Genomic DNA, 13,229 nt, shown 5'->3' on the forward strand with positions numbered 1-13,229 from the left:
GGCAGAAATCGGCAGGTTTGTGAAGGAGAATTTCCCACTTGACTTGATTAAAAAAAAAAACATTTTTACTCATTTATATGTATATTAGGATTAAATATACGTAGCCACTAATCCATTCATAGTCAAGTTGGAACCAAACCTAATTCCTGGATTTATATGGGATTCAAATTGCAATCAAATGTTGAGCAATACTAATAAATTGAACTAAAAATGTTCATAATACCTTTACCAAAAGAGCAATGCTCAAAAGAAAATTTGGGGGTATAAAAAAAAAAAAAAAGAACAATGATCAAAAGATTATATATTAATAATAAAATGGACTAAAAAAGGCTTGGCTCGTAAAACTTGAATAGTGACTGTTTAACAAAAATACCATATCCAAATCAATTTCACATATAAAACTCAAGCATTCATAGTAATATCAAAACAATTTCGGATTACTCTTGGTTCAAATTTTAAGTGGAACAAATTGGATGCCGTTTGTAGCCCTATTGCTACAAAAAGAGTTGCTTGATGATATGATAAAGTCACTTGCGAAGTGGTGTCTCTCTTGCATCTTGCATGGAAGGAAAGAAAAGAAAAAGAAAGCAAGTTCTTGCTTCCAAAGATGTTGTCAGTGGGTGGAACCACGACAGGAGACACAGACATGTACACAGTTACACACGCACCTGCCAAGACCCAAGAGCAACACAAATCCCCTAACCGTTTCCACCGTATATTTAACGCTCAGTGAGACATGCCGTTTTTCTGAATTGCCACCTGGCGAGTTCAGGAAGCTTTACAGTTGGATGCCGTGCTTCTTAGCTCTTGGATCTGGATTTGTTTTCCCAGTCTTGTAGGCTGGTTTGCGGTCGGATCGGAAGGGTCTCAGTTGCTCTTAAATCTTAATCAGTAATAATACTACAGCAACTTTCCACCTCGTTAATCCCACTAGCCATCGCCTATCGACTCGGGTTCTTTGGGTTGAAGTGAACTTTCCCGCCTTAAGAAATCAGGAAAGCTGGTGTAAGTTTGCTTCTTCAAAAGGAAAGTATTAGATTCCCACTCCCAATCGGATTTCGAGTTCTCTGATTCTAGTCGGCATCGTTAAATAAATGTTACTGAGAAACAAAGGCAATACAGATTTAGAAATTGGTGAAATAACAGACTTGTCTCCATGGAGGATTTGGTGGTAGAAGCTCTCTTCAACGGAGGGAGAGAAACTCAGATTCGAGCAGCAACATATCTCACCAAACTAACGACTGAAGCCAAAAATTTATTGGTCGACAAGGGCGTCGTCACTCCTCTTGTCTTCATGCTTTGTTCTAAACAAGATTACGAGGCCATCGAAGCTGCTCTTTTTGCTTTACTCAGTCTCGCCACTCGTAGCCAAAAGTACGTTACGCTTACGCGCGTACATTCTATTTCTTTTATATTCAGTTGTTATTCACCGATCCATTAATGGCCTTCCCTTGATTATTTTCTGGAACCATTTTTTTCGCTTTAATTTCTTTCTACTTATTCCAGGAACAAGATCCTTATTGCAGAATCTGGCGCGGTGCCGATTATTGTAGATCTCCTCCGACAAAAAAGTAGCAGCTCGCTGTCTGAACTTGCTACGACTGCTCTGTTGATACTCTCTTCCTGCACCAAGAACAAACCGGTGATTGTGGCCGCTGGTGCCATTCAGCTTTTAGTCGACAGCCTCACCACACTCGACAACATAACTACAGGAACAGAAACAGGAAGAAGGCACAGTAGCGTGCAGGCCAACCTTGATGCCATCAGCGCGCTCCACAATCTCTCAACCTGTCATCAACTCGTTCCGTCAATCGTGTCGGCCGGTGTAGTCTTTCCCCTTCTCCAGCTCGTATACAACTCTAACAAGGCATCCAAGTTGACCGAGAAGGCATTGGCGCTACTCGAAAAAATTGCTGCTTCGTCAGAGATTGCAGTTGATGAGATTGCCAGCACCCAAGGAGGAATTCTGGCACTTGTAGAGGCAGTTGAGGGGGATTCCCAACAGAGCAGGGAGCACGCGGTGGGCGTGCTACTGTCAATATGTAGGACCTGCATCGACAAGTATAGGGGATCGATTTTGAGGCAAGGCCCGATACCTGGTCTGCTTCAGTTAAGCCTGGAGGGGACTAGGAGAGCCAAGGATATGGCTCGAGATCTGTTGATTGTGTTGAGAAATCCAGTTTCCCCAAACCATGGTTTCAGAAGGAAGGGCACTCGGAATGGATTTCTGGAACAGATTATTGAAAATATTGAGTCAGTGGAAGATGAGAAGGCTGCCGTTACAGCAATGAGATCACTCGAGGAGATGATTACAGAACTCAGATCCCACCTCTAGAATCTAGAATTCTTCCATGTCTTTATTTGTGTTTGGGATCGGCTGACAAATTCACTCATTGTATCATTGTGATTGGCAATATCGTTTGTGTATATAATAGCTAAAATTTTGAGTGCTTTGGTTGGAACTTCTTTTCCCGTTTTTCACTTTAAAGGTTAAGAATGTTTTCTTGACTGCAGTCTCGTCTCAGTATTAACAGCATTCTACCATTAAATGAGTAAAACCTACAGATTCTCGGATGATTGTTATCACACTCATTTGAATTCCCCACTCATCTCCGTATGGCAAGAGGCAGATGGTAACAGATCATGTCAAAATGAGGATAGTATATTTCCTGAATTCATTAATCAGGCCATGGATCCAACTTCCGACCTCAATATAACAGAAAATCTTTGAACCAGCATAGAAAGGCAACCTATACTGAACATGAAAATGGCTATTTAATCCAAAGGACAGGACCACGTCAAAAACAAAGAGAAGGAAGAAAAGCAATTGGTCTAAAGCGGCCATCCACATCACAAAACCAGACAAATTATCATATATCTACATTTATTTATTTATTAGTTAAAGAATCCTTTACATGGTATGCAATCATCAAATGAATAGAGATCAATCTTTTTATTTGTTTGAGCACATGGATTAGCACAAAATCATAAATTACATTCGTACATTCTTTTTTAAGGTATCTGATTCTTTGGCCAACATATATATGATGATACAGGAACTAGAATATCAGATGCTTCCTCCAAAATGCATCGGAAGAAGAGGGAATAAACCATGGCAGAAGAATATGGCCCCATAGAGGTGGCTATTCTACAAAAGCAAGGGTGAACAAATAGACTCCCCAAAATTATCACCACCTTCCCCATCCACCATCCTCTTCAGTCAAGACCTCCTAAACCTTGTCTTCAGCATTTTTCTCCACTTACAACTCCTCAGGGTGTATATATTTCAGTTCCTGTATGATGGTGGAAGGCCCAAATGATGGTCCCATCTATCTGCTGTGGTGCTTTGGAAGGGCTAGAGTGGACTTGTGAAGCTGTAAGATAGACATAACGCAGGGTATGCCTCGATTGCTCATGATGCAAGAATCACATGTTGGCACATCTCTAAGAGTCCACCTGGCCACCTTCATGTATAATCCTCGCATGTTGGCACATCTCTACGAGTCCACCTGGCCACCTTCATGTGTAATCCTCACGTCCAACTTTCTCTTATAAGCCCAAGTCAAAAGATATGGAACTGGAAAGCTCCTTTGAATTCTTTCTTCCTTCTGAATAATCTCTGAGTGTATTGGGCCACCCCTATCAGAAGAGAACATCACCTCAGCATCTCTCAGTAATCACAACTGTTTGGTCTAGACTTTACCACATCCCAGTACAACTGCCCAGTGAAAGAGAATCCGATGATGGTTTCAAGATTTGAATGCCTTAGGCATCATTAGCTCCCATTGTGTGGGTCAATGAAACGAAAGATGACTTAGCACAAACATATAGAAGTGGAGACGGATGAGCTTCTGCTTGTTTTCTTCCCTTTTACACAGTTCACAAAGAATTTGGTGATTTAGTCCTATGCCACCTCTGTAGACACATCCTTGTGCTACTGTCATACTCCCATAAACCTGAGAGCACCTGGCGCTCAAGTTTTTTCATCCTCCCACTGATCCAATTGTTATGGAGAATTATACACCCTTTCTTCGTGCATTCTGCTTTGACATCTTCTTTCTCCCACAGGCCTTGGTAGGCCCCATTTGGAAATAAATTCCTGTCCAAGAAATGAACTGTCACATTACTCTCAGGTTCAAGGCACTTGTCATCACTTATACGGTTTGATCCACCTTCCCCACACAGTACATCATAGAAGCTTGGCTGCTCAGATAGGCCAGAAGTTGATGCATGTTCAACCACCTTCTCCATTGCAGCAATTGTTGCACCATCAGAATTAGCAAAGTAAAAACCAGAGTTTAAGCGCCGGGGATTGTTTATGGGGCCTGCAAACAAAACTCCCAGAAGAAGCAGATTAACTCTTCATTAGTAATAGACAGGATTCTACTGGTATATTTTCTTTTCTTTTTCAGGAATGTAAGTGAATCAGTACCAACTATCAGAAAGATCAAAAGGATGGTCTACCAATGATAAGGCTGGGTGATCCCATGATCCCATTAAGAGATTCTAGGCTAACTACTCAACAAATTGGAAAATATATCCATTCATCCAATTTATTAACATTTCCTGCATCCTACCCTGGCAAAGATGTAATTTATAGTGCTGAACAGTGAAAAAAGATTTGCTAGCAAGATGTTTACATAGAATCAATACCTGTTTCATTGTATTCATCTGACTGTGCTACTAAAACAGCAGGTCCAAACAAACGAACAAATGGCAATGGATTTTGAAACCAATAGATATCAACATCACTCAAGAGCACATTGTAACCCAGCTTAAGTATCTGCAAAACCAATCTGGACTTCACTTTTGTCACCCTCTGAAAGCACTCTGTGCCAAAGTGGCAATTGTTGAAGCTGATGTTGCCTGGAGCCAGTGGGTCTTTGAAGACAGGCAAGCCCTATGAAACAAAAACACTATCTTAGAACAGCAAAACTATAGGGAGAGAAGGTTCACTAGGTGGGTCAAGTAGGAAGTTTCTAGACCATACAGAACCCATTGGATTGCCACATGTCTAATCTGACAGTCCATATCAGAGCTATATGCCTCACCTTATATTGGACTTCCTCACAACTACTATTAGCTATTGGAGTTTTAACATTTTAGTATAAAACCAACCTATAATCTCATAGTGGTGAACAAGGTCCAAATTAGGAGCTTTACCCCCAATTGATATTCCCACCTCCCAAGTACGGAACTTTTTGGAAAGGGCAAAGAATATCAACTGGTTTATATTCATCCATCTATAAAATTCCTTTAGTAAATATCACCATCATTCACGCCTTATCTCAACCATATGGGGTCAGCTACATGAATCTTGTTTTTCCAATCCATTCTATTTAAAGTCATATACACTGTTAAATATCAATATTTTAAAACAGGAGGTGTGAGGTGTTCCACTACCAAGAGGCATGAGGCAGTAGTTCAGAACACAAGAGGTATAAACCTCCCAAGCTCAAGGAGGTGTAAACTTCCTTAAGAGGAGGATCTCATCTTGTTTTTCTTGTTTTTTCCCTTCCCTTCCCTTTTCTTTTCTTTTTTTTTCTCTTTTTTTCTTCTATTTCTTTCTTTTAGTATGAGGCATACACCTCAGAGGCATCATCACCTCTGACTTATGCCTCATGGTGTTTTGGGGGAGACTTGCCTGGAGGCACGAGCATATGCCTCATGGTGTTCTGGTCATACTACTACTATTTGTACTTTAAACTTTTGCATACATATAAAAAACAACAATTGAAAAGAAATACCCAACAAGCCAAAAAGGTGGAGATCAAATCAAAAAAAGAAAGAGAACAGTTAAGTAGGGGCACCTGCAATACAGAGAACTGATAGATTTCTTCATCGAGAGCACAGACAACAAAATTCGTAACTAGGAGTTGGCGTAAGCGACAAACCCAACTCATAAGCATATCACGATAACTATTGCCAGCAATTGTAAGCACAATTGTCTTATCCTTGTCTGCAGTTACTGAAAGGAGCGACTCTAAGGAGAATGGAAGAAATAAGGGGATAGGCAGCTTAAATAGATCCTTAAAGGAGCAATCCATATTTCTATACAGTGAATTGCTAACCTTTAAACATTTCATATGTTTCTTCTCCCTCCTGGATTGTAAGATCCTTTCATTCAAGAAACTTAATGAACCCTGATCTCCAGATGGATAAGTAATGTTTTCTTCTATATCGATGAAAAGATAATCTTCATCACACTTAATAAGTTTTACCAGCTTTTTGAAAAAAATGTCTCCACGAAAATATAATGAACCATATAATGTTCCAAGAAGAGTATTTCCAATATATTCCCAACTTCTCTCTTCAGTATCTACAACACTGGAGCCTCTGAAAAGCTTGCCAGGCCAATGGTCCGGATCAACTAGGTAGAAACTTGAGATGACCTCACTAGCATCAAATACAAATCTAAGGTCTGATGACAAGGCCTCGTTAATGATCCACTCATTATGAAGCCCTTTGCCATATAAGAAGGGAGGTAAGACTCCAGAATGTAGGGGCAGTTCCCCTGTGTTCCATGCCATAAACATCCTTCCATAGCAGTGGCTCAAACGCTGCTTTTGATCTAGGAATTCCTGCAGCTGATGGAAGAGATATGATTTCAATGAAACTATTCCATGTGAATTAAATCCATTTCTTACCTTGCAATAGGTTCCTCCATACCTTGACTACTTTTATCTGTTTCCCATCCTCTCGCAGCCAGTGCTGCCCAGCTTCATCCAAGTGAAATGAGAAGTGAGAAACATTTGGTGATGCAGCAACAAGGAGCCAATCATGATCAAGTTTGTGAACAAAATTCAGGATGGAGATAAAATCAGGAAGAAGTACTGTCTCTGGATTGATCAGAACAGAAATTTCAGATGTTGATACCTGTGATCTTGCAACAATGGAATGAAAGAATGGGGTCCCCAGGAACCTAGAAAGAGAAGTTCAAAGAATGAGGTCAATATATTGGTACATTGAACTATTTGGTAAATTATGCAAGAATGTTAAATATACTGGTATTGATATAACAAAAATGAAGGGCATAAAAATTATGGGGGTGCTCAACAACATGGTTGGTTTTGTTTTTGAAAACAAAAACAACTGCTACATAAGCAAAAACAATACAATTTTGCTGATGTGGCAGTTGTTTTTGTTTTAAAAAACAAAACCAACCATATTGTCGAATACCCCCTATATCAGCTCAAAACTGTGAAATTATTTCATGTCTCTTTAAGCATGTGTTTAATTGATTGCTTACATTTATTTATTTTTTTTAAAGGTTAAGGACCGTAAGGTATAATTTTTTAAAGAAAAGAAGAAAAGAAAACCATCTAAACTACCTAAATACCTACAATATGCATCAGTTTGCACACAAGGCCAGATTATTCAATCTTAGAAATGTCCTGTTCCTTTAGAGCATTCTTCGGAAGGTTAAAGAATCTGATAAAACAATTATATTAAATGTTTGCAATCATTTAACCAGGTTAGCTTTGTAGCTATTGTACATCATCTAATGGTGGATACCCACCACCAACAGAAAGGCTAGGTGAATAAATGTGCTTTAATGCTACATACTTCCTTCTGGTTACATTACTTCTGCTCTTGATATAGCATAATATTTTGCATTAATTTTATTTTTGGACATTAAAAGCTACAACGTTTTCTATATATAAAAAATTTGTTAGTATCATCTATCGAAATGGTTCAATGTTTTTGGCAATATAATGGATTCCTTTTTAATTTATTTTACTGTACATCTTGAAGCGTGCTTTCTAATGATCTCCAATAGCTAAATCATTTAGGAGTAAAGGATTAGGAAAATAATAACATATTTGAAATGATCTTTCCTTTACTTCAACTAGTTGCAGTATCTGATCCTGGAGCAGAATCAACTAATCCAAACTAAGATACAAAGCACTAGTAGTAAAAGCAAGCAAAGAGATAGCAAAATAAAACCCATAACATCGAGGAACACATCAAGATTGAACTATAAGAAGAAGATGATCAAATCACATTTCAAGGACTGGTAGGGAGTCTAGATAACTGCTTACGTGAAATCAATGTCAGGTTCGACGAAAACCCGTGAACCAAGAGAACCTGCGACGGAAGGAAGAGAAGGGTCTCGTCCGAATAGAACGACGGTGACATATGGAGATAAAGCGAGCCACGATCTAAGCGCTAGGAGCTGCCTCGCTCCGATGGGGCCAGCAAAAGCACTGGGCACAGAGAATATAGTTATATTGGGACTTGCCGGAGTACTGGCATCAAGCTTGGGATGCTTGAGATGGTCTTTCAAAGAAGGCAACCTCTGCGTAGCATAGAAGGAGAGACTAATCAAGAGAAATCCATACAGCCAAACAGACCACAACCCCACCTGTAATGTCTGGGAATTAAAACAAAAAAAAAAAAGTATGTAAATTATGTCAAAGAAAAAAGCAAAAAAAAAAAAAATAGAAGAGCAAGTAGATGTCGGACGTTCTGTGTTTATTGGGGAGCAATCTGACCTTGTTGAATCTAAACCAAGTGAAAAAAGATGAAGCTTTCATCGCCTCGAACCAGAATGGAATGAAAATGGGTTTGTTTGCATTGGGATTTAAATATGAGAGAAAAAGAGAGGAACTTTAACGGAAAGGAGCGAGGTATCGCGCAAGAAGAGGCAGCCTTGCAGAAATAGTTTAGTGGAGTATTAACAACCCAGACCCAGGGGACATGAGAGTCGTGAGAACCCAGTTGGGGACACGTGAGTTGTGGCGTCATAGAGGCGTCAACCCGCATTGGGAACTCCTATCCTTTTTTCCCGCTCGGCCGCTCCCACCGGATTTTGTTTTTTATTTATAAGAAACCTATACAGATTACAGGGTATACAAGGATTCATAGGTCAAAGAGACAAGGAAGGCGGCATGCATGGGTGACGCTGATGCACCTACGGATAACAATTTAGGGGGAATTTGAGGGTATAACTGTATAAACGGTTCCGATCTATCCCGACTCTCAAGATTTATATATCAAAATCTTATAGGTTTGGGATAGATTTGGAATTTTAGATTAAATTATTTGAAAGGGGATTAGGTTTTGATCTTAGGGTATCCGAGCCCAACCACAGTACATTGCTGGGCACGTTAGGGTATCCAGCCACACATATGAAATATCGGTTGTATTGTGGTCACAAATATTTTCAACCTTCTGCTGGATGAGTGTGGTCAACAGGTCAGCAAATCTGAACTCAGGGTATTTAAATCCAATTATACTTAATGTGAGTAGAGGGACATCATATTTTATTTATATGATGTAAAGTTAAATACAACGTTTAAAGTATCAAAAAGTGCAAAAAAATATTGAAGAAGCAATTAAAAGAAATGTACCGGATATGAATGGATACAATGGAAAAAAAAATTGAAATATATGGATATGTCATCAAAATTCAAATATATATTAAAAATATATGATTTTTTATAATCTATAATTCTAATTACTCTATACTAGTGTTTTCAAAACTGGACCGGACCATATGGTTGGACTAAAAAATTGGGAATCGATCACCTGACCAATTTTGATTCACCCTAAAACCACCTTTTAGCAAAAAAACCATCGATTTGGTCAGCTAACCGTTGACCTGGGCAATCGAACCATCAACCCAAACAATGGTTTTGGCCTTTTTTTTATTTCTTTGTAAATACAGACCATCCATTTGGACCAAACGGTCGAGTTGTTCGACCCAGGAACCGGACCCCAAAACGGTTCTATGCTCGATTCGATTTTAAAAACCTTGCTCTATACACAACAAACTTGTATTTTAATAGTTTATGGCTTGTGTGAATTGCAGTTTCACCATACAAATGGGATGTGTAAACTATCAAAATACTCCAAGAAAACATTAATACACACATATGCATAGTTTTAACAAATTAATACCATAAATCTCATTAATGATCATGTAAAAGGTTACAAAATTTAATAAGTAATGGTGATATGTCATGGTAGAAAAATTGCTTTCTCTTATGAAATTAGTCATCCAAAAATATCTCATGAATGGATAATTGAGATTATAGAAGAAAAAGTATTCAAAGCTAGTTTGACTATGGCTCGAGACCTAGGTATTTGCAAATGAATATAGTTACTTATCTGATGATGTGGGATCTGGTGCTCCCTAATGGCGGATAGCTCAAACGCTAGACTGAGTAGGTTGCCTAGCTAAGCTGCAAAAGGAGAGATCAGAGTGTTAGGGTTGCTTGACCCGAGGTGGGCACTTCGATGCTTAAGGCAGTGAAGAGTTTTGAGAGCTAAAAAGCAAGAGAGCTAGAGAGCTAGTGAACTGTGAGAGATAAATTGCGCGTACCTTTTCTGAGGAAGGAAACGCCTTTATATAGGCAAGCTACCATGAGGCTCACAAAGCGCATCCAAGATCTCTGGCCCATTTGGTTCGGAGGTGGTTTCACGCCTGGAGGTGGACTCTACGTAAGCGGGTAATGCTTATTCAGACATGCCCAAAGCGGGTAGGGTGATAACCAGCTCTTTCAACATAGTGTTGTGATCCCAGGGAAGTCGAAGATAATAGCCTGCTTAAGCAGGAGGACGCCCAACACGTCAAGCAGGTCACCAATTGGGTCCTAGTTAGGTCGGCAGGGTCCTGGGGGAGGTCACTGCTAATGCCGAGGTCCCTAGCTCGATCGTGATGAGGTGCCACCTGAGTCTTCATTAGGTCAGCGGAGGCAGGTTGTCGACCTAGTCCTATCGAGATCTTATGTCGTTAGGTTGGCGAAGGTAAGTTGCCAACTAGGTCTCCCTCAAGTCGGCGGAGGTAGTTGCCACCTGAGTCTCCATTAGGTCAACGGAGGTAGGTCGCCACCTGGGTCTCTGTCAAGTCAACAAAGGTAGGTCAGTGGAGGAGTAGGCAGATTGACCACCATGTCATGCAGGTTGACACCTGGACCTCAGTCTGGTCGGTGATACCTCTGCGGGAGGTCTACCTTCGTGTCAAAGTCTTAAGCTCGACCCTAAGGTGGTCGTCCCAATCCTGACAAGGTGTCTACAGGTCAGCCATAGCGAGGTGGTGACAAAGCGCCCTCAGGGCGTGCGAGGCGATAATTCCCACAGGAACCATACAAGGTTAACCTATGGGAGCGGCTCCACAGTCTATTGGCCGTCAACACCCACGGAAACCAAAAAGGGCCCAACCTGCGAGGGTGGCTCCACAGCCTGATGGTTGTCAACTCCCATAAGAACCATGGAGGGGTCAACCTGTGAGGGTGGCCTCACAATTTGTTAGCCGTCAACTTTTACGAGGATAATGGAGGGATCGACCCACAGGGCGGCCTCATAGTCAGGGCTGGGAGATTATGTCCAGGCTGATCATTATGATTATGCCCCTATAGGGGTTCCTTCAATCCAAGCGTTGTTGTTGTTGCTTGAGGATTCCATTACTTTAGGCTCAGAGAACGGATTGAAACGTAGCTTTTGTGTAGTGTGTTCCCACAGATGACGCCAATTGATGATGCACGATCTGGTGCTCCCTGTCGATGGATAACTCAGGCGCTAGACTGAGTAGGTCACCTAGTTAAGCTGCAAAAGCAGAGATCAAAGTGTCCGGGTTGCTTGACCTGGTGTGGGCACTCTGATGCTTAAGTCAGCGAAGAGTTTTGAGAGAGCTAGAGAGCTAGTGAACTATGAGAGTTAAATTGCGCGTACCTTTTTTGAGGAAGGGGACACCTTTATATAGGCAAGTTGCCATGAGGCTCACAAAGCACATCCGAAATCTCCAACCCATTTGGCTCGGAGGTGGTTTCACACTTGGAGGTGGACTCCGTATAAGTAGGTAGTGATTATCTAATCGCACTCAAAGCGGGCATGATGATAACCGGCTCCTTCATGTGGCATCATGATCCCGGGGAAGTCAGAGACAATAACTCGCTTAAGGAGGACGTTGCCCAGCACGTCAAGTAGGTCGCCAGGGTCTCTAGGGAGGTCGCCCCTAATGCTAAGTCCCTAGCTCAGTTATGATGAAGTCGCCACCTGAGTCTCTGTTTGGTCACCCAAGGTGTAGGCAAGTTGACCACTATGTCATGCAAGTTGCTACCTAGACCTCAGTATAGTCAGTGAGACCTCGGTAGGAGGTCTACCTTCATGTCGAGGTCTCAAACTCAATCTTAAGGTGGTTGTCCCGATCCTGACAAGGTGTCTACAGGTCAGCCATGGCGTGGTGGTGACGAAGTGCCCTCAGGGTGTCAGGGTGTCATGCGATGATTCTAGGATCTCCACATGGCGTGTTGTCACTAATTAAACAAGAGATCATGAAGTGGCCTAGTGGTTAGAATACTTATGTTTCAAGTAAAACTTGGGTTTAAATCCTTGTAACATATTAGTTTTACAAAAGACTGATTTTAAATATAATTAAATGGAATTAATCAAGTTAATTATAAGATGGAGATAATTAATAGAACTAAGTAATGTTATAAACAAGGTTCAAAATTTTGCAATGTATCGGGCCGATACGTATCATTCCAACAAGAGCCCGACATGTGAAATGTGTAAAAATCATCTGTTCTGTTTCTTTTTGTATGTACCACACTGATATAGGCCCGAAACAATATGATACAGCCCGATACACTTGATTTTTTTAGGGTGCCCTTCATTCATTAATCTCTTTAATTACTTCTATATTTAATTCTAAATTTTCTTTCATTAATTAGTCAATTATTCCTACTTTAAATTTAAATTTGAATTTTAGCGCCTAATTCAATTCTCTTATTAATTCCATTAATTAATGATACTCTCTCATTAATTCCGCTAATTAATGATCCTATCTCATTAATTTCGTTTTATTAGTATAAAAACTACAGACTTTAAACAATGGCAAGATTCAAACTTAGTCACTAGGTTTTAACAAATGTAAGTATAGACATTCATATTTTAGTTTTTTTTTTTGTTTTCTCACATTTTATTTATTCCATCTTTTTTCAACAGTTATTAATTGTAATTATTTATAATTAAATGATTGTAAATATGGATTTTTACATTTAAATAACTTATTTACAATCATTTAAAACTTATAATTATTGTTAATAGTATATTTTTAGGATATATTTGAATTTCCTAACATATTTATACGTATCTTAATTTTTTATCCGTATCTATGTGTATCCAAAGTGTATCTCGATACGTCTCTTAAAATTGTCTTTCCAATACTCCTTGCATTTCCGATACCTTGAACCTTGGTTATAAGTTAATGTGTTAAATAAGGT

The 13,229-nt window shown here is 39.9% G+C and overlaps 2 protein-coding genes across 2 annotated transcripts in view; one reads left to right on the forward strand and one right to left on the reverse strand.

The window, feature by feature from the left end:
• The first annotated feature begins 765 nt into the window (after window positions 1-765).
• LOC104591489 (ARM repeat superfamily protein) lies at window positions 766-2,511 on the forward strand. Its single transcript, XM_010250333.3, has 2 exons — window positions 766-1,374; window positions 1,507-2,511. Exons 1-2 carry the CDS (start codon window positions 1,157-1,159, stop codon window positions 2,333-2,335), a joined length of 1,047 nt encoding a protein of 348 aa, XP_010248635.1. The 5' UTR covers window positions 766-1,156; the 3' UTR covers window positions 2,336-2,511.
• A 410-nt stretch (window positions 2,512-2,921) lies between these two features.
• LOC104591967 (Nucleotide-diphospho-sugar transferase family protein) overlaps window positions 2,922-13,229 on the reverse strand; it is a 30,210-nt gene continuing 19,902 nt past the window's right edge. The window contains exons 14-18 of the mRNA XM_088903067.1: window positions 8,043-8,374; window positions 6,670-6,922; window positions 5,811-6,587; window positions 4,654-4,900; window positions 2,922-4,325 (exon numbers count right to left, since the gene is read on the reverse strand). Coding sequence (XP_088759193.1) covers window positions 3,880-4,325; window positions 4,654-4,900; window positions 5,811-6,587; window positions 6,670-6,922; window positions 8,043-8,374 — 2,055 coding nt within the window. The 3' untranslated portion in view covers window positions 2,922-3,879. The remainder of the gene's footprint in view (window positions 4,326-4,653; window positions 4,901-5,810; window positions 6,588-6,669; window positions 6,923-8,042; window positions 8,375-13,229) is intronic.

The sequence above is a fragment of the Nelumbo nucifera genome, chromosome 4 (genome assembly GCF_055504915.1).
Source record: "Nelumbo nucifera cultivar China Antique chromosome 4, China Antique-T2T, whole genome shotgun sequence".
NCBI classification, from domain to species: domain Eukaryota; kingdom Viridiplantae; phylum Streptophyta; class Magnoliopsida; order Proteales; family Nelumbonaceae; genus Nelumbo; species Nelumbo nucifera.